The sequence below is a fragment of the Camelus bactrianus genome, chromosome 7, assembly GCF_048773025.1.
Source record: "Camelus bactrianus isolate YW-2024 breed Bactrian camel chromosome 7, ASM4877302v1, whole genome shotgun sequence".
In the NCBI taxonomy this organism is placed as follows: Eukaryota; Metazoa; Chordata; class Mammalia; order Artiodactyla; family Camelidae; genus Camelus; species Camelus bactrianus.
The window spans coordinates 10186449-10208798 of NC_133545.1; the positions used below are offsets into that span (position 1 = coordinate 10186449).

The 22350-nt window shown below is 44.7% G+C and overlaps 1 protein-coding gene across 1 annotated transcript; it reads left to right on the forward strand.

The window, feature by feature from the left end:
• The first annotated feature begins 2435 nt into the window (after nt 1-2435).
• Nucleotides 2436-3419, forward strand: LOC105072097 (olfactory receptor 10AC1-like). Its single transcript, XM_010958957.3, has one exon. The coding sequence runs from the start codon at nt 2436-2438 to the stop codon at nt 3417-3419; it is 984 nt and encodes a 327-aa protein (XP_010957259.1).
• The last annotated feature ends 18931 nt before the right edge of the window (nt 3420-22350 follow it).

Below are 22350 nucleotides of genomic sequence, written 5' to 3' on the forward strand. Positions count from 1 at the left end.
TTCTGTGGAATCCTCAAGATCCAGGGGGCCCTGACCTGTCTGTCTTCCAAATTTCCCATTCCACAGCCTCTCCTTAGAAGGGCCTCAACTGGCTATTAAAATGACCGATTAAAAAACATCATTATTATAGATGATTTTAATTATTCTGCACAACAGAAATCAAATCCCAGCTCTACAGCCTCAGCCCAGCAAGGCTTCCAGCCACGTCCAGATGTCCTGGGCCACCAGCCAGCCACGAATCTGTGGGTGCTCCTTGGAGCCTTACACAATTAGGAAAGCAGACCTGCCAGGACCATAACAATAGGAATGACGAATATCAAGGCTAAAGAGAAATTACTTTTAGATTTGCCATCTTAGATGATCTGTATTACTGCTCACATCCACATGTCCTCCAGAGAAAAATCTCAGCAAAGGGAAATCTGAGGACAGAAATGCCTAGGAGAATGCAGGTAATTTCTGGACGGGGGAAGGTGGGAGACGTGGAAAGCGGGATGGGGTGGGTCTTACGTGAGAAGGAGTTTTTAGGAGAGTGATAAGGAAAGAAGATTGTATAGTGGATAAGGCCATGGACTGGAGGGATGAGACTGCTTGTGTGTGAAGCCTGGTTTCACCACTAACTAGCTTCATGACATTTAATTCCTTTTGGCTTCAATGTCTGCAACTGTAAGATGGGTACAGTAGAAGTCCACCTACCTCATCAGATTGTTGCTAGGATTAAGCAAGTTAAACGTGTAAAGTTCTTGTGAGCATCTGCCTGACACTCTTTAAAGTGTAGCTATGTTGTTGATGATATGAAGCACCTGGAAGAGCGACAAGACAGCTCTTCTGGGCCTGAAAAAGGAAGGGGGCTCAGGCAGGCCTCGGAGTGTTTCCTTTTCCCTCCGCAGCCTCTCCTACTAGAAGTGCACCGAATCACTGAAGTTGTGGAAGCGTCTGCCCCCTTCTCCCTCCCAGGGAGAAGACATTTCTAACTACATTGCTAAGAGTTTGTGACAAGTACGTCTAAAAACTCTGAACAAAGTGGAAACACTCTTCAGTCTCCCTTTGATTGAAATCCTCAGAACTCTCCTCAAAAAGGAGCATTAATAGCAAAAAACAGCCTCCTTGCCTCTCGTCCTGTTCTTGCATCCAGTTTACCTGTTGCCAGTGGCCCAGCTTTATTGCTGTTGTTCTCTGTAGTACAACAACATGCACAAACTCCACTTCCAATACTGATTATAAACAGTGACCCAGAGTCACTGGGAGGAAATAATCGTTGAGCTTACAATTAAACTTAATTTAAAAAGAGATAAGGAAATAAAAATAGATATAAGGAATCAACTATTGGAAAAATCAAACGTCCTCCTCCAGTTGGCCTTGAATTTCTTACCACCTCATGCTCCCCGACTCTGGAGGTTTATAACAATTACCGTTAACCTAGCGCTATTGATGTTTTCCAAATGCTGCCTGCGATGACTCACCAGATAACGCTTAGGAAGAGACTGTTCTGACAGCAGATCTGGAATGTACTGTTACGTCTGAAGGGCGAGTTAGAACAGATACACATCACCTTTTCTCATGCTGACAGAGTATCATTAAGAATGTTAGGATGTATTGTTCCTGATGCACTCGGTGAGGCCATCCCACTAACCATCCCCCGCTGCCCAAGTGTCTGCCTCAGCATCAGGCACAGACTTGGGTCTCTATTTAAGGCTAAATCAATACAGACTGACTGACCGATCACAGTGACCTTTTTTTTTTTTCACAACCTCATATGGTGTCGTGGGAAGTTCTGGATTCAGCCTCAGGAATGCAGATTCTGTTCCTAACTTTCTGGGGGCAGTTAAGCCCTTCATCCTGCCACTCCTCAGCTTTTTTTTTTCCTTCTTGAAATTGCAAGGTTGTATGAGATGATGGCTAAGATCCTCATTTGCATTATGTTTTTCTGATTCTCTGACACCAGGGAAGACAACTCAGAAGTGGCAGAGTAGGGCAGGGAGGAAGAAGCAGAAGCAGAGCCTAAAGACACAATTCCTGCCTTGGGAGCTGAGGCTAAGGTGGACTAACACTGGTGACTGTTTAAGACCCACAAAGTAAGTGGAGTCTGAAGGCCAGGAATTCTTTGTAAGTGGAGGTCAGGATGGTGTATTGTAAATAAAGGGCCTAAAATCAAGGCCTCTTTGGAAAGAGCATGTTGAAAAAGCAGCTGTAGGAATTCCAGTCCAGGAGGCAGGGGAAAATGCACCATTTTTTAGAACAAGATAAAAAAGATGGCCTTCATACAGAGAGCAGCTGGGAATGGACCTGAGAAACCTCCCCCCTCTTCTGCAGCCCTGCTCCCTCCTCCCATCTAAATTCCACCCAGCCTTTTCTTCACCAGCAGGGCCAGAGGAGCCGTAGCCCACAAACTCTCCCTCCCCCGTGTCTTTCCCACAGGTGCCCCTGGGCGGCTGTGCATGGACAGCCCCAGCAATGCCACTGCGCCCTGTGGGTTTCTCCTGCAGGGTTTTGCCGAGTTCCCACACATGAGACCTGTGCTCTTCCTGCTGCTGCTGGCCGTGCACCTGGCCACCCTGAGCGGGAACCTGCTCATCCTGGTGGCCGTGGCCTCGGTGCCCAGCCGGCCACCCATGCTACTCTTCCTGTGCCAGCTGTCAGCCATCGAGCTCTGCTACACGTTGGTGGTGGTGCCCCGCTCCCTGGCCGACCTGGCCTCGCCCGGCCTCGGCCAAGGCAGCCCCATCTCCTTCCTGGGCTGCGCTGTTCAGATGCAGATGTTCGTGGCTCTGGGCGGGGCCGAGTGCTTCCTGCTGGCTGCCATGGCCTATGACCGCTACGTGGCCATCTGCCACCCTCTGCGCTACGCAGCCGTGGTGACCCCCGGGCTGTGCGCGTGGCTGGCCCTGGCCTGCTGCCTTGGGGGACTGGTGGTGTCCGTGGGGCTCACGGTGGCCGTCTTCCACCTGCCTTTCTGTGGCTCCTGCCTGCTAGTGCATTTCTTCTGCGACATCACGGCGCTGCTGCACCTGGCCTGCACACAGAGCTATGCCGAAGAGCTGCCCCTGCTGGGCGCCTGCCTGGTGCTGCTGCTGCTGCCCTCGGTGCTCATCCTGGCCTCCTATGGCGCCATCGCAGCTGCCCTAAGCCGCCTGCACTCCCCAGGAGGCCGGCGCAAGGCCGCCTCCACCTGCGCCTCGCACCTGGCCGTCACTTTCCTCCACTATGGCTGCGCCACCTTCATGTACGTGCGGCCCAAGGCCAGCTACTCCCCGCGGCAGGGCCGCACGCTGGCGCTGGTCTACACCAACGTCACGCCGCTGCTCTACCCATTCATCTACAGCCTGCGCAACCGTGAGATCACCACCGCCATCCGCAGGGTGCTGGGACAGTGGCAGCCTTGCCAAGCCCCAGGTCAGGGTCTGTGTCCTGACAGCAGGTAGGGAACCAGGGCACCTCCGCTCTGTAAAGTTTCCACTATCAGCAGGTGTCTGCATCAGGAACGCCACACGGGGAACTCAAGGACCGGATTCAGGAAATAGAATCTGGAAATGTGTCCACATAAGGAGAGCCTCCCAGCAGTTGCCCCATCCTCTTCCCCTCCCTTGAGGAATAGCCAAAGACAGTGTGGTATAGAACCTAGACCTGCATTTAGTGGCTCCACCAGTACCTGTTCAGTTCTTCCCATGTGCTGGGCAAGGTGGTGGGCTTGTAGTGACAAAGAAGGCACAACACATGCCTCACAGACAGAGAGAAGGACAGACGCAAGGAGAAAACAGCAGAGGGATGGAGTGGCTCATGCTAGACTTTGAGGAGAAGGGAGTCAGGGAAAGCTTCCTGGGGGACAAAGATGGCTCAGTGGAGAACTGTAAGATGAGTAGATGTCAACTAGGTGAAGAGGAGAGTCAAGAATTCTCCAAATGAGGGGGTAAGGCATAGCTCAGTGGTAGAGTGCATGCCTAGCATGCAGGAGGTCCTGGGTTCAATCCCCAGTACTGCCATAAATAAATAAATCTAATTAACCTCTCCTAAAAAATAGAATGCTTCAAATGGTTAAACATGGATAGGGGCATTTCGGGAAGGACCTTTTAAACAGCTGAAGGATTTGAGTTCATAGAATGACACATGGCTTGCCCCTCCTTGTGTGGTCACTCTGGCCACAATGTGGAGAATGGTCCGGAGACATGAAGGCTCATTTAGGGAGCCACTGCCATACTCCAGGAGAGAGGTGATGGAGCCTGAACCAGAGCATTGACACAGGTGATTCAGGGACATGAAAGAGTGAAGAGATACGCAGGAGGTAGAAACTACAGAATCCTGATTAGGTATAGAGCAGCTAAGGATCACTGCTAACCTAGGTCACCAGGTGGGTGGTGGTACTACTTACTGAAAAAAACACAGCCGCAGGTGCAAGTGGGGAGAAGGGGATGAGAGCTCCTGCTCAGCCATGTGGAGTCGAAATGCTAGCAGGACGAGCCCGTGGAGACAGTGACTGAGGAGTCACATACACTAATCCAGAGCTCATGGAAGAGATTCAAGAGGAGGGATAGATTTGTTACTATCCCTATTTGTCACTATATTTGTTAGGATAGATAGTTACTAAGACCATGAAGTGACATCACCCACCAGAAAGTTACTAATTACTCTCTCTGTGGTGAGATTATGGGGAATTTATATTTCCTTGATTGTATATTTCCCAAATTTCTCATAATCATTTTCAATAGGTGCTACTCTTATATACATAATTATCTAAGACAAACAATATTGGAGCCCCCTCAGTGAATCAGAGAGAATTCTTCTTGCCCTCCATCCCCATGACAAATGTCTGAAAGCTGTCTCCTTACCCATAGCTCTGGGGTGAAGTGGAGGGAACTCTATCCCTGCACTGAGGTGCCTTTACCCACCGGTAGCATGGAGGAAATATTACTGTTGAAGATAAAGTGGGGAGATATTAAGAGAAAGAATTACTAATCCACATTGCACTGTAAACTGACTAGAGAAAATAAATTCCTTTGATGTGACTATTTCTATACAATGTTACATCACTATATCCTAGCACAGTAAAGGGAACAAACTGTCACAAAATGTAAGGACAAATGTTAGTCTACACTAGGAAAATCCCAGAATTTATTCATTCATCCCTACGTGCAACAAACAAATGTTTATTGAGTGATGGTTCCATGCCAAGGATTAGAGAGTTGAGGATTCAACTCTGATCAAGATGCCACTGTCTACCTAGCACCTCAATCCAAATTTCGGAGGAATGAAGTAGAGATAGCTATAGCCAGACAAACATAGCTGAGAAGGGAGAGTCCAAGCAGAGGGAACAGCATGTGCAAATGCCCCAAGGCAAAAGAGACCATGATACATTCCAGGGACTTGTCCAGTGGACTGCTTCTTACTAGTGGTGATGTCGGGGGTGGGGGTGCTGTGTGCTGCTTGTATTAAGAAATTATGCTAGAGGTACAAACAGGGGCTAGATCATGGAAGCCTTGTAAGCCATGTTAAAGACTTTGAACTTTACCCTAAAGAAGAAGAGGAGGAAAAGGAGAAAAAAGTAGAAGGGAGAGAAAGGGGGAGAAGAAGGAGAAAAAAAGAGAGAAGCATTGAAGACATTTAAGCAGGGGAGTGGATATGGTCCAGTTTTAACACTCTGACTACCATTTAGAGAATGAATTGAAGAAGGACATGACAAAAAGTGTATTTATTAGGAAGCTAGTGTAGAAATACAGGTTAGAGATGATGCTGGCCCACATTCAGTAAGTGGTGATGGAAATGGACAGAAATGGACAGGCTGGAGAAATATTCAGAAGGCAGCTATACTAGAACTCAGTGCAGACTGAATGCTTAGGGCTAAAAGAGAAAGAGGATTCAGTGGTGATACAGATGATCTGATCTGGAAAAGATGACAAATGGGGCTCACTGAGATGGAAACAACAGGAAAACCAGTCTGAAGGCAGGGCAGATTTAAGGTGATGAGTTCAGGACTGATTATGTGGAGATGTACCACTGGCAGTTGAGTATGTGTTAGGAGAAACACATTTAGAAATCGCACACCAATGGCAATTGACGTGGCTGAGATCATTTCATCCCGGGAGAGCGAGCAGAGGAAGAACAGCGCAGTTCCCAGACAGAACTCTGAGGAAGACCAGCATAGAAGGATGCGTGGCTGTCTAAGCATGACACAAAATGCAGAATGTATTAACTATATTAATAAAGCAAAGTCTTTATTCCTGGGATACTACCTTAAACAAAATGGAAAGAGAAAAGACAAGCTGGGATGATCATGTCTAATGTATATACATAAAGAACTTCCGCCCATCAGTGAGAAAAAGACTAATAGTCAGAGAAAAAGTGGGCCAAGGAGTGAATGGACTATTCACAGAAAAGGAAATGCAGATGGCTTTTACACATAGGAAAAGAGTTTCAACCTGACTCATAAGAGAAATACAGAATAATATCAGAAAATGCCATTTAAGAGCATTTATTGCTCAGAAACATGAACAAAGGGTTTAAAGGAAAAAACAGGCTCCCTCATCCACTGTTGATGGTAGAATATATTCATTCAGTTCTGTGGAGGGCAATTGGACACATCAATTAACATCACTTAGAATTACAGGACATACCATTTGCTCCAATATCTCCTTCAAGAGTTTGACCTTGCCAATATACTTGCCTTGTGGGCAAATAACATATATTCAAAAATATTCACCTCAGCATTACTTGGATCAGCAAGAGATTAAAGATTGTTTAAATAACAGTATGTGACTGATTAAATAAATTATGGTTTATTCCTATAATGGAACCCCATGCAACTGTCAAAGAGAACGAAGCAGTTTTATCTGTAACAGACCTGCAACCATCTCTCATATATGCTGTTAAGTGAAAAAGCAAGGTGCATGACTGTACGTACTAAGGAGTCGTCTGTGGTTCTGGCACATCTCTGATCTGGCCGTTTCCTTGTTATTTCCACTCCTGTTCTTCCCACAGGTCTTCACTGTCTAGCCCTCCATCATTCAGAAGCTGTCTTGGCTCAATACTAGCTCCTCACAGAGGCCCTCACTGGTCACCCTATGTAATGTGATCTCTCTGCCCTCTTTCACTTTACCATGCTTTAAATTTTAATCATCTCTTATTACTGGAAATTACCTTTCTTTTAAATATTTTAATTGCCTGTTCCTCCCAACAGAATTCAAACTCTGAAAATTATCTACTCTACTCACCATGATCTTCCCTCTGCCTAAACAGTGTCTGGCATGTAGCAGCTGCTCATTAGCAAACAGCAGTAAATTGTTAAAGAAAGAGTGACTAAATCAATGTCATGGTATGATAGCATTTATATATAAAAACACACAGAATATCATGTGTGTATGCTTGTGTATGTCCTATAGCTTTTTACACACACACACACACACACACACACACACACACACACACACACACATAACTAAATTAAGAGTCTGGGGAACTGGAGGACAGAGGTAGGTCAGACCTTTACTTTTCATTGAACACTTTCCTTAAACACATATATGCACTATTTATTCAATAAATGCTTTCAAAATAAAAATAATGGCTAGGCAGAGGAAACGAAATGTCCAGAGGAGTTTTAAAAGGGCAATCAAAAAAGTAGAAAAGAATCCACGGGAGCAAGGTGTCATAGAAACCAAGTAAAGAGAACTTCAAGGATGGAGTGATCATTGGTGCCAAGTGATACTCCTGTTTCCAGAACAGTGTGGTACTAGAGCCAGAGATGACTAGAGATGTCTGATCCAGCCCAGAGAGCACCACGCTCACCTGTACAAACCCCAGCAAAGCGCATGCAAAGGACCGCAGGCCAAACAACACAGCCCACTTCCAGACAGGCTGCCTCGCCAGAGATCACCCAAGGACTGCCTGGCCCCAGCCAGGACTAAAGAAACTTGGAGAGCCAATTCAGATCATGTTTAATCACCTGCTGGAGTGGGGAATAACACTGACTTTCATTTTAAATGCTGAGATCAAAAAATAAATACATAAAGTGCTGAAATCTTTAACACCGTCTCAAGATCAGTACCTGGGATTGGTTTTAATCTGGTGTGGTACGGTGGCAGACACAGAGACTAACTGCCTCTGAAAGAAGAGTTTATTAGCTGTAGCAAGAGGAGGGGGCAGGCCACACCATGCAGGGCCCATGGGGAAGCACCGGGTCAGTCAGGAGGCAGAAGGAGAGAGGGGAGAGCACGGCCCTCAGCCACTATCGTGGTTGCTGAGGAAGGAATGGGCCAGGCAGTGCAGGAAAGCTGGAGGGAGCTTAGGCTTGGATAGTTTGAATGATTTTGCCCAGCTCTGGGCCATAGGAGGTCTCTAGCTATCCAATCTAGCTGACCTAGTCCTGGGCTGATAGGGCAGGGAAGATGATGACTCGTGCCTGAGAGTTAGATAAAGGGGGTGGTTGGAATAAGGGCTTTGGATTAGTTGGTTTGCATATGAAAAATGTACTCAAAAGAAAGTTGGTTCACAATGTCTAAGAGTTAACCAGCCTGGGAGGGGCAGCCTATTCCCCACCAGCAAGGCCCCCAAGATGTCAAACATCATGTATAGAAAATTTTAAAAAAGCATGACTAGCACAAACAAACACTTTGCAAATGATACACAAGACAATGTGTGTGGAATAAAATACTTCTTTGGCCCTTCAGCAGGACCACCACAGATTCCAGCTGTCTTTGTACAACAAATCTCATGTTGGCAAGGACCCCAGCTTCTATGGCTGAACGAAAGTTCTATGTGGGGATGCAGTCAGTCCCTTACCAAATCCTCTTCTCCCCCCACTGCCTCTTACCTCTCTAGTGCTCATTTCTTTGTTCTGAGGCTCTCAGTCCCTCTGCCCACTGTGTCCTCCCATCTATCAGCCGCTCCCAAGCTCCCCTAATTCCCTTCACAACCAAGAGCTCTTGGACTGTCTTTAATTACTTGAACCAATGCTCTCAACTCCATTGTCTCTGCATTCTACACACCACCTTGACAAATCTTAATACTACCCTCTAACTTCTCAAATACAAATTTGTGAGAGCTTAGTCCTGCTAAGAACATCTCTCTGTATCAGTGCCACTGGAATTTCACTGGGTACAAACTTAGACAGAAACTACCCTCTGCCCAGTAATACACCTGTATCAGTGGCTCCCTCACTTGCCTGAACACTATAACCAAGTAAAGACTAAAAACACTGATGTCTGGCCCATCCCCTAGAGATTCAGACCAAATTGGTCTTGGTAAATTTCAGGCAATGGAATTTTTTAAAGCTCCCATTAGGTGATTCTGAGGTACAGCCAAAGGTGAAGTAAATGTGGAAGACACTTATTAACTCTTTCATGAAATTTCCCTATGTATGAGACAATTTCCCACATCTAAACGAAGATCCACTTAACAGGCACATGAAAAGCTGCTCAACATCACTAATCATCAGGGAAATGCAAATCACAACCACAGTGAGATATCACTTTCACACCAGTCAGAATGGCTACTATCAAAAAGACAACAAAGAACAAATGTTGGCAAAGATGTGAAGAAAAAGGAACCTTTGTGCACTGTTGATGGGAAATTGGTGTAGCCACTATGGAAAACAATATGGAGAATCCTCAAAAAATTAAAAATTGAACTATCATATTATCTAGCAATTTCACTCCTGGGTGTTTATCTGAAGAAAGTGAAAACATTAATTAGAAAAGGTATGTGCACACCTATGTTTACTGCAGCATTATTTACAATAGCCAAGATATGGAAGTAACCTAAGTGCCCAATAGATAAATGGATAAAGACGACAGGCATGTGCTGGAGTATTACTCAGCCATAAAAAAGAATGAAATCTTACCATTTGCAACACAGCATAGATGGACCTAGCTGAGTAAAATTAGTCAGACAAAGAAAGACAAATACTTTATGATTTCACTTATATGCAGAATCTAAAAAATGAAACAAATTAACAAACATAATAAAAAAGAGTCATACATTCAGAGAATAAACAGTTGGTTGCCAGAAGAGGGGAGGATGGGGAGAGAAGAGAAATAGATGAGGGAGATTATGAGGTACCAACTTCCAGTTGCAAAACAAATGAGTCACAAGTACAAGTATGAAAGGTGCAGAGTGGGGACTACAGCTGATAATTATATAATATCTTTGTATGGTGACAGATGGTAACTAGACTTACCACAGCAATCACTTTGAAACACACAGAAATATCGAATCACTGTGTTGTGTACCAGGAGCTAACACAGTGTTGTAGGCCAATTACACTTCAAAAACAAACTCATAGAAAAAGGTATCAGATTTGTCATTACCGAAGGCTGGGGTGGGGAAGGTGGGGGGAAGGGGGAATTGGATGAAGGCAGTCAAAAGTACAAACTTCAGTTATAAATAAGTACTAGGGACGTCATGTTCAACATGATAAATATAACTAACACTGCTGTATGTTACATATGAAAGTTGCTATGAGACTAAATCCTAAGAGTTGTCATCACAAGGAAAAACTATCTTTGTCTATTTTTTTGCATGTGTATGAGACGGAAATTCACTAAACTGATTGGGATAATCACTTCATGATGTATGTAAGTCAAATCATTATGCTGTACACCTTTAACTTACAGTGATGTATGTCAATTTTATGTCGATAAAACTGGGGGGGAGGGAGAAAATAGTCCCCCAAAATAAATAAACAAGCAAAGGCCTACTTACAAGAGTAATATCTGTATAGCACTTCAGGGGATCATATTTCTTCAAGAAATTTGAGATGCAGTTAACAGTTCAGCTTTTATATTAGTGACTTAAATCTTTTCCCAGAGTTTATGAAATTCTAATCCCACATGGTGGAGAACTAGGATTTCTGTGATCCTCCTGACAATGAGCAAAGGTACCTTCTTCCTATTGCAATGGGAGGGAGGCCTCCTAACCATATAAACTTCCCTAATCACCCACCAGGTGGCGCACTTAACTGCTGCTGGTGTCCACTCCTCCTCCGGCTCCAGGTGGGGATCTTAGGGCTTCATCACCAATATGATCAAATAAATACTCTAATGCCTTATTAAATGTGCATCATTCATATTTTTAATGCAAAGGTCCCAAGCATAAAAGGCACATATAGATCATTAAAAATTTAATTTGATATTATAAACCTGATTTTTTTTTAAATATGCCAGCTTTAGTAATATATACTAAACATTTTTGTTATTTTTCTTAGAACCTTAGAGTAAGTATTTGGACAACCTAGGTATCTTAAAATTGTTTTTCAAGACATTTGAAATAGATATCTTCTTTTTTTTCTAAATAAACACCTCTTTCATAAGCAGAAAAATTCAAAATCATCCCACTGGTTTGAATGCTATTCAAACTAGCAGAGTAAGATATTAAATATATGTTTGATGGTAGTGATATTAACCATGATTACAGAACTTCTCCTGCTAGAATTCTTAGAAGCAATAGAGCCAACCTAATATAAACCCTGGAGTCAGACTTAGGAAATACTTGGCAATGGGCAAAACTTGAACCTAACTCAGCCTCAATTTTCTCCTTCCTCAGGTGAGGTAGTAGTGTCTATGAAATTACTTGAAAGTAATTAAGCATGATACAAATGTAAATTTTTTTTTTTTTTTTCCTTTTTCAGGATAGGAGAAGAGGAGCCCTCATGTAGCAAGATCAGAGCTGGAGAGTGGTCGTTCTTCTGGGAGCCATAGGCACTTCTCTGGACTTTCGGGAAAAAAACTGGACTTGGAGATAGGAGAGAGGGAAGGAGTACGTAAGGCAGTTCTCTCAGGGCAGCCCTCCTCACTCTCTCATCATTTCCTCAGGACACTGGCAGTACGTTCACTGCTAACCTGAACAGAGGCAAGATGGAAAGGGCACTTGTTGCCTCCGTGAGTAGTTTCTGGACCCCGTCTGCTCTTGGGTCATCATTCCCAGCCCCTACACCCACTGTCCTCTTTGACCTCCCTCCAGGTTTCAGTGCCCTTGAGCCCACCCCACATGGTCAGAAGAAGGCTTCTTGGGCTGGAGCCTGTCCTCTCCTTTGGATTGGCCCCAGCTGCCCTCTCCAGCTCCGCAAGCCAGGAGCTTGGAAGTTTTCTACATTTACAGCAAAGCTTAGGCATCAATTCCAACCAGGGAAGCTTCTAAAAAGGTACTTCCAAAACATCTTGCACACAATCCCAGGGGCGGCATAAAACACTTTGGGTTTGCTGCAGAGAACTGTTGGAACAGCTTGTGTTTTGCAAAAGAGAAAAATTAGAAAACTTTGAGTTTATGAGGTTCAACAGCATAGAAGTAAATGTGTGAGGAGAAAAAAAATACTTTCTGTTTGTAGCATTGGTTTGACTAGCACCTTTCTCCTAAAGTGTTAAGAGTATTTTAAACATAAAAATACCTATCACTGGTTGAGAGTTCACCATGGACTAGACACTGTGCTAAGGGCTTTACATGGATTATCTCATTAAATCCTCACGAAGAGCCCCATGAGACACATATTATCATTCTCTCCATTTTACATTTGAAGAAACTGAGGCAAAAAGGACTCTAACTTGCCCAGTGTCATAAATGCACAGGGAGGGGAGCCAAGACTCTGATGCATTCAGGGGCAGGCACCTCCACCCTTAGCCACCAGGCTTTGCTGCCTCCAGACAGGTTATGATCTGCTAAATAGATAAAACCACCCCTGCTACAGACAGCACATCTGAGACTTTAAAGAGGTTTGAAAGTCTTGGGAAAAGGTCACAGCCAGGATGGGCTTCCCAGGCTGCAGGCCACCAGATCTCTTGTGTTCTGGGAACTAAGAGGAACTGGCTTATTGAACATGCTGAATTCTCAGGGTATTAAGCAGAAAATAAGTTTATTCTTTCTCACCTCCATACCCTCAAACCTGCGCTGTGGGGTATCCTTGGACTAAATCCATAGCATGCAGCACAACGTCCTGGTCCCCACGGAGCATATAAAGCTCTACAGTCACTTTCAGTTCCCCAAACATTCTCACTTCAGTAAGAAAATAAGTAATGTAAAATAAAAATAAAATAGCCAATGTAAAACAAAAATTGGAACCTATTCTGAGTTGAAGCTTCTCACCGCAAGCCCAGAAACTTGAATTAGGAGAGTCTTTCCCTTCGTCTTCCTCACCTCCTTGCCCTGCCTGCTCCACTAGATTGCCTCTGACGTTCCCTGGGTGGGAGCAGGGGAAAGAGACAGGTAAGGAACAGAAACGTCTTTACCGACTGGAAATGGTGCCATCAGGGAGCAGACTCCCAAGGCTGGCTGACTACCCAGAAACGCCTTCACAGTTTCCTCGGAGGTTCACCCACTCGCCCCACTGCAGCTCCCTTGCTGTGGGCGAAGCTTCTGACCCCGCCACTCCCCACCATCTCCTTCCATCCCCTCGTCTCTGCTGACCACGTACAATTCCTCCCTCCACTCCTAGGAATCCGACGGTCTACTCCATCTGTTAGGATCACATTTTCCCTCTAAGTAGTCTCTTGGGAGAGAGTCAAAGTGACACCTGGCCAATTCACTTCCATGAAGCTCACCTCTGGTCCACAAGAAACCCTTGAGCATCTCTTGTACTATGAGGAGAAATGCCACTTACTGTCTACACAGCCCTCTTCCTTCTCTCTGCTCTGCTGTCTCGGGCCCCCTCCAGCTCACTCCAGCTCTTCTTACCAGTCCTCAGCTCCTCAAACTTACAGGGGTGCCTACTGACTGGCATAAGATGATGATGAACGGCTTGAGGTGAGGGGGAAATCCTCCCAACCCTCGTGCCTGGAGGTGAAGGAGGACAAACACTAAAGATCACCGACTCGTTTCAAAAAATTCCTCTTTCCAATCTCTTCCTCCTCTTCTTCAATTTTATGCTTTGCTGGGGGAATGGGACAAGAGCCGCCCACCGATTTTGGAAACCCCCTTTGAAAACTCTGCGGAAGCGAGCAAGCACTTCCCTCCGAAGGTGTGGGTGCAAGGCACTGATCTGATTCTTCTCACCCAAAGGCAAAACTAAAAGACAGAATCTTTCCATTCAAGTTGCAGGGCCTTTAGAGAAACAGGAGGAAGCAGTTAGGTGCGAAGGTCTTCTGGCATTCCGTGAAAGACATTCAAGCAGGTATCACAGCACAGAATGCCCCGGGACCTGGGCAGTCACAAAGTCACTGGAGTTGTGAACTGTGTCCTGAGACAGCCCTGTTAGGGGCCACAGGGGTCAGGAGGCTCAGGCACAGATAGTTCGTGCTCGCTGCACAGGAGGCCCCTCTAAACTGAGCTGGCAGGAGGCGCCCCTCATCGTGGAACTCAAAGCTGACAGAGGAATCACCTATTTTGAGGAAATGCACGGTTTCTCATTTGCGTTATCTACTGGGATTGCCGATGATTCTAAAAACGGAGCCCACAGGCTGAGGGGCAGATATGGAAAGGGAGGCAGGAGTCAGATGCAAGACAAGGTAAGGTGTGGAGAACAAAGCAGGAGCATCAGTTAATGGTGAATTAATGCCAGAGGAGCCTAGGGATGGAGAGGAAGGGAAGGGATTAGAATCTGTGTTCGTTTTCTATTGTCGCTGTGACAAATCACTGCAGACTTAGTGGTTTAAAACAACACAAATGCATTATCTTACTTCTGGAAGTCAGAAGTGCAAGATCAGTTTTACTGGGCTCAGTTCAAGGCATTGGCAGGGCTTGTTCCCTCTGGAGCCTTCAGAGGAGAACCCTTTTCCTTGCCTTGTTCAGCTTTTAGTGGCCACCTGCATTCCTTGGTCTGTGACCCCTGCATCACATCACTGAAACTCTCCCTCATATAAGGACCCTTCTGACTACACTGGACCTGCTTGGATTATTCAAGCTAATCTGTCCCCAAATCCTTAACTTAATCACACCTGCAAAGTCTCTTCTGCCATATAAGGTAAAAGTCACAGGTTCCAAGGATTAGTACGTAGACATACGTGGGGGGCCATTATTTACACCACCTTGGGATCCAAAATGTTAGGTCAAAATTGAGCCAAATGTTGAGACCTGGAGATGAGTTGGAAGACTCCAGAAAAAAAAGCAAATCAGCTTTTTTACCTAAAGGCCAGGAAGCCAACTGGATTTAAGAGTAGAGGAAACACCTGGCTAGAACTTTTCTCTGCTCCTTTTGGGCTAAGAGGCATGGCTGTGCTTAATTTGGGCATGGAAAAGATCCTGACGTGGAAGATACTGCTTCCCCTTCTGCTGACCTCTATATAGTGAAGGTCTGAACATCAGGGCATGAACAGACCTCTGCAGGCTTCCATCTGCAGCCACTTCATTTCAGAAAGAAAAGAACGGAGGTGGGGGCAGCATGGTCTAGTGAAAAGAGCCTAAGACTTGACATCAAACATACACTGATTTCCATCTCAGCTGGCTCTTCACCCGTCATCTGGCTCTGACCAAGTCTGTGCCTACCTCACAAAGTCATTCTGAATTTGACAGAATACTGTTTTCCTCTCCCCTCTCCCCAGGACAGGGCACATACCCAAGTTCCCCTTTAGGGCCAAACCCAGACCAAGCTAGGGGAACACAGAAGGGACCCTCAAAAAGAATCAAACAGGCTTGTTCAGCAAAATGTTTCACATACTTTAATGCCTAGTGATCACAATCTGAGTGTTGCGTAACTGCTTGGTCCTCTGGTCAGAACTGTCCTGGCTGTTTTCCTTTAGCCCTTCCTCTGCCTACATGAATCCACAGCCCCAGTTAATGGCATTCATGGAAGAATGGAATGAAACAGAATGACTAGCAACCCAGGCAAAGGCCAAGAAGAAGAAGCTGAATGACAGATCAGGGTTGAGATGATGCACACAGAGCACAGGATTGAAGGAGCCAATGGGGAGAGGAGCTAGGAGAATTTCTTCAATGGAAATCCATGGAGTTGAAAATGAAGACCCAACCTGTCCCCTGGGGGCAGGTGTGATGAGCTGCACAGAGGAGAGAAGAGATGCCCAATTCCACATGCAGGACGAACAATGTATGGAGAATGGTGGGCATATCAGATAACTCTTTGAGAATAATAGAGCAATATAACTTTGTCTTTGTTAATTCCAAATTTAATAAAGAAGAACCCACAGCCTTTGGATTTGAACACTGAGATTTTGATAAACTGGAAGCACAGGGAACTTAGGATATGATACAGGGAGAGCCCCTGTACTCCTCAGAGAAGCACAACCTACTCCTTCTGGCACAGGTTGAGGGAGGAACAAAGAAAAGTAAGAGGAACAGACAGTCAAATATTATGTGTCCTGACCACCCCTTTGAGGGACTAAGTGACTGAGGATGGAGAAGTGATGGGGGAGGAGAGAATCAAAGGTAGAGATGCTTTCCTGATCCCCGTTTGGAGATCTTAAAGGAGATTGTTGTTTAGGGGGTCCCAGAAACTTTAAGGGGGCTGTGGGACAACAGAGCAACAGTAGAGGAGGGTGCCAGATTGGTCACTATGAGACTTGCTCCTGGCTGCTAGAACAGGGGGATGCATGCTTCAAGCTCCTGCATGTTTCAAATGAAAGGTACAGAAGGCAGCTGAAAGTTCTACCCAAGAACCTGCCAGCAGAGGATCAGCTTGGTGGAGAAAAAGGACTACAAAGTGGACTTCCTAAGCCAGGGCCCCAAAAGGAATCATGGTCAGTCCTCGAAGGTGGTGTGTGTGTGTGTGTCTGTGTGGCAGGCGGGGAATCACTTCAGGAAACCCCAAAGTGGAACCATTTCAGTGAAAGGATTGCCACTGAACCCTGACAAAGCCAAGACAACAAACTGCCCATGTTCCCTTAACCACAGACTTCAGCAGTGGATGCCATGAGCTACATCCAGATTGATCACATGTGAAAAGAAACCAGCCCTTTGTGTATACACAGACGAGTGTGTGCCTAGCTGCAGAGACCAGCACCAGGACCAGCACGAAGCAAGTGATTCTGCACCCTCACCCCAAGCGCTACATTATCCCATAGATTCAGTTTTTCTCTTGTACCCAGAAGCACCTGGAGAAACCAGAGAAAGAAATAAACCATTCTGATCAAAGGTTGAACTTTGAATTAGCTAAATATTTACCTGGAAAGATTATTTTAAGTCAAAAGAAACTGCTTATACTGTAGGAAACTAAGATATTTTCCCCGATGTGTTAGAGGCAGGAAGCAGAGGAGTACTCAAACCCTCTCATGATAGAGCTAATTAGTGCTGAGTTGTATCCAAGGCTGTTGAAGCTGCTGTCAAGTGTAGTAGTTGTCAGCCCACATAACCTGCTTCCTAGAAGATGCCTCTTGGCATTTCATTGAGGAAACGGGGACAAAATAATTCTGGTTAAGAAAAAAAAAAAAAAGAGTAGAGAGAACTGAAAGGGGAAGGTGCATAACTGAGAACCAGATAAGGTAGTTCACTCCAAGTGAACTGAACTATTCATAGTAACAGGAAAGCCTTGTGGCAAAGAGCTAACAGAGGGGAGAAGGAAGCTGCGAGGCAGCAGTGGTGGGGCAATTCCAAAGGAACGAAGGGTAAGCAGGTCTGGGGCTGCACAGACACTGCAGGAGGAGGATTATCTCCAAGGGCTGGGGGTCCAAAGCGTGCATAATATATTGGTTCTGTCAGTAAAACTCCTAGTGTGGATCAGGCTCCAAGGAAAGAATTGTTCTTTCGCCCACAAGACCATAGTTGGATCCCATGATGGTCTGAGTCCAGTCTCAGATACCAGTATCTAGGACGAAGGGAGATGACTGCCATGTCCACTCGGGAAAACAGACTCCCTGCCTGCAGGACACTTAGAGGTCTAACTGAATCTCCGTTTCACAAGCGTGAAAGCTGAGACCCGGGAGGATTAAACGACACACCCAAAGTCAGAGCTATTTATACCCAAACCAGAGCAAACATCAATTATCCTGTCCCCAGACCACAGTGTTTGTCACCATACAATATTTACAGATTTACCTTTCACAACATGAATGATTCAAAACCTGTAGTCACATATACTTCGCTGAGGCTGAATTTTAATTACACCTCCTCTCCACTCCTTAACACTCACCCATGTTATCTGAAGACTATTCAGTAGTGCTGGACATTTAGCCAGCAAGCTGATTTCCCAGCATTCATATCTCAATATGATATATCTGTATCAATAATAATTTTTAAATTTTAATTTGGATTAATTTTAGAAAAATAATATATTTATGGTAGACATCTTTCAAATGTAGATAAGCAAAAAGAAAATTAAAATACCCATAAACCTGTCACCAGAGATAACGCATTGACATTTTATGATCATCCTTCCAGTTCTTCTTCCATGTTCCTGTCTTTATACACATCTAACTGTATGCATGTTGTTTTTTGCAATTTAGAATTCTACTGAATCTACTACTTTCTAGTTTATATTTTACACCCATTTACACATCATCTTAGTGCAACCTTAGTGTTTGGAAGAGTAGGAAAGATGCATTTTTGTTTTACCAGCAAGGAGATATTTTTATTAGATGACCACGCACTATGTCATCTGGAAGATGGCACCAAGCAGCTGTCTTCCTTTACCTCTGAGTCACCTATATCAGCCTACACTAAGTCTACCTTTGATGTGCATCAGGTGTCCCATCTCTCAGGTGTCAATCTCTCTATCTCTTCTCCCTCATGGTACCCTCAGACTTCTTTTTACCTCTGCCCTCCCCTCAACTTTTGGCTCCAACTCTCAGTCAAAAGGCCCTATCAGTTTCCAATGCTTGAGGCTGGGAAAGTTTCAGGTTCTTTGGCTTAGCTGGGTAGTAGAAGGAGCAGAGGTGAACCTGAGATTCTATGGGTCCTTCACAAAGGGAAGCGCGTGAAATGAAACGACCGTTCCTCAGTCCATTATCATTAGAGTGGCAAATAATCAAGATAATTAAACTATCTTGCTCATATTGGCCAATTATTACAGAAACATTCTAGTGAATTCCATGCTAAACAACATCTCTTTTTTTAATTCCCTTCTTACCAAAAACCATGTTCTTATAAAAACAGATAGGTAAATAGAAACAAAATCCCACCCCGATCCATTGTTTTATCTCTTCTTCTAGTAATCCCAATGAAGAGATCAAAACTTTTGGAAAATGATCAGGAACTGGGAGATCAAGCTTAGTGAAAGCTGGAAAAGCTTCTGTTCACATGCAAATACACAATTCAGCATAGAGTGAGATGGGAGACCACTAAGGAGCCTGTGGCAATAGTTTAATTACTATGAATTTGGGACTTCACGATGGCTTCGAGGACACGGACATGATAGTTCTACTTGGCAATTTCTACTTTACTCAACACTTCCTGGACAATAAAACTAGATATGCAAAAGGAGGGGAGAAGATGCATTCTTCATCTTCTCCTAAAAGAAAGTCAAACTCAGATTTTACTTCCACTTCCTCTTTCTAATTAATCTCAATCTCTTCCCATCAGGCCAGAGGTACAAATATTATTGTCTCCTAACTCCTGTCAAAAGTCTTTAGTAATGTCATACATAGCCTTGAAAAACAGTGAAAGATACCAAAAAAAAAAAAAAAAAAAGTCAAGGAAGGGCTTATTAGTCTGGGAACTAGAAGGACAATTAAAAGTTGGGATAAAACATTTTCAGAAGTTTATCCCATTGGGAACTTAGAAGAGTGGGGAGCTGTGGCTGCAGAGAAGGAGCTGGGGGGAAGAATGAGTAAAGAAATACAGCAAGAGCAAGTAATTGCCCTCTAGGGATCCTTGGGTTCTGAAAAGTTATCAGCTACGACTGACAAAGTAAAACCTCCATCCCCACGAAGAGATGGACAACTGCTTCAAGAACTTCCTGAAAATGTGCTGCTTCCCCATCCAAAGTGAGTTCTGTGCGTATGGTCAGCACTTGGCCTCAATGAGCTCTCCACAGGGAAGGATGGGAGGTCGAGAACGTAGAGCAACCAGGACTGTCCTGGGGCCCTTCACTGTGCTTCTCTCACGGGTTGCAGTTGGCGGCACTTCGATTCTTCCAGTGATCTGTACACGGCACCTGGTTGTTTGTGGACCACTCAACAGAATCCTCAGTCTTGGTCAGTCATCCAAGCAACGGTATAAACTGAAGTGCTCAGTATACACAGACCTACATTCAAAGAGCTGAAGAGAGGAGATCAAAAGAGATAAGGCTTTTTCTCTTAGCCTCAAGGCATTTGCATTATGTGGGAGATAAGAAGAGGAGTGGAGAAGGTGGGATTTGAAAAGACAGATATGGACCCCTTCTTTTCTCAGGTTTGGCCTCTGGGCTGGTAGTTAGGGATTACCTACTCTAGGAGTTGTCTGGGACCAACTTTGGAAAGAAGATCGTGTATCAAAAGCCTCCAAGTCTTTCAGCCTTGACCCAAGTGGTTCTCCTGTTTCTATTTGTTTGGTCCCTTTCCTGTTACTTTAGTCTCTGGTTTTTAAGTCAGTGTGGTCTTATTCACTGGCACCTCCCCAAACAGTTATGTGTGACATAAATGCTTTGATCCCCGAACCCAGTAACCCACATCTTACTGCCTACACTAGCTACACATACTTAAAGTAGTCAAAGGCCAAAGGTTTCCCGCATCTTTTTATATTGCTTTAAAGTATAGCTTATGTGTGTGTATTCATTCATTGCAGGTCTTTAGAGCTGGTAGAAATCTTGGTGTGACCTAACTTGCTCATTCTACACATGAAGAAATTATGGCTCAAAAAGGTAGTGACTTACGATACCTAGATGGTATACTGACACAGGGTGAAAACCAGGTCTCCTTAACACCAATCTAAATGCACCTTAAACCACGTCAATTTTTTCAAGAAGCAAGTACACTGGTCGTTTCTTTGCTTCTACTTTAGTATTTCTACATATCTGCGCAGTTACTTACGTAGTCCAATTCTTTGTCTCCAGTTACCAGATTTGATACTCAAGCTTCCTCTGAAAACTCAGATAAAATCATAACTCATCCTCTCTATTCTCCTGCCAGGAGTTCCTGGAGACAGAGACCAGGCTGTATGGATTCCTCTCACTCCAGGACCTGTTCCTGGACCAGGCTCTACTCCGTGCTCAGTAAATGTTCACTACGTCAAGCACGGTGGAAAGAAATTCTATGATTATCTCCAAAAGCTGATAACAAGGGCATCTATTAATAAAAATTCGTGTTTTTATCATCTAAGAACTGCATCAATTTTTATTGGAAAAAAAAAGTATTGAGCTTATACTCTGTGAAGAAAATGGTACTACCTACTGGGTATAGACAGACTCTCTACCTTAATTCTTCACTTTATTTAAGCAGGGTGTCTGTAATTAGGTGATTTAAGCAATAAGATTTACTGCAAAGGAGCTTTATGACCCACATTCTGTTAACCTTCTGGCCTTTCTAGCACAAATTCATATTGTTTCTTGTGCCCTTATCACCGGGCACATTGACCTCACTTTTTGAGTATAGTAATAGCTACTTGTGTTCACTTAGGACTTTACAAAGCACATTGATCTTCATTTCTTCACCTGATCTTACTCAAAATATTGTGATAGGCATTATGATTATTCTCACATTTCAAATGAAGAAACTGAGGCACAGAGAGGTCAAGTGACTTTCCGAGGGCACAGAGCAGACTAATAGAAAAGGCAGACTGGGACCTGGATTCCTTGACTTCTCATTCAGATCTTCCCACTTACCACACAACATTTCTCTGCACGGCAAGGTAACCGTCCTGGGCGTCCAAACGTCAGGTGCCTTCCTTCCTAGATCACATCCTTCTAGAATCCCTTCTCATCCCTCACTAACGAGCCCAATGAGAACTGAGAATGTGCAGCACAGCATCACCTGGTTCCAGATTGGGTCCCAGGTAGACCTGACACCTGGGCCAATCACCTTACCCTTGTTCCTTGGTTTCCCCATCTATAGAATGAAATGGATGAAATACATGACCTCTATGGTTCCTTTCATTTTTAACATTTTTGAATTCCTTGTATAGCAATAGGGCCCTTCTGGAGGGAATCTGGGTCCATGACAGCAACTCTGTAGGTGGGAATTCTGGATGCTGTAGCAGCCTCCTGATTGTAGTAGATCAGAGCTGAGTTGCCTTCTCTGCTGGTACAAGGACCAGGCTCTACGGGCAGCCACAGGCTCTTTGGGGCAGTGCTCAGAATCCCAGCCACCAAATACTGCACTCTGGCCCCAGAACTCCAGTCTCCAATGCTGAGAACCTAAAGCCAGTTTCTATTCTTAGCAGTTTCTACACTGACACCTGCTGGCCACTGCAGGACCAGAGCTGAATGAAAAGCAAGAGATGCCTGCTCCATCCAGGTTCTTGGCTCTCTCCCTCCATCGGTAAGAGCCCAGGCCCTGCCCCAGCCAGAGAGAATCTGAATTGGAGTAGGCGTTTCAGTTCTGTTGTATTTGATTACGTGGCCCCGCTCTGCTTTTCTTAACA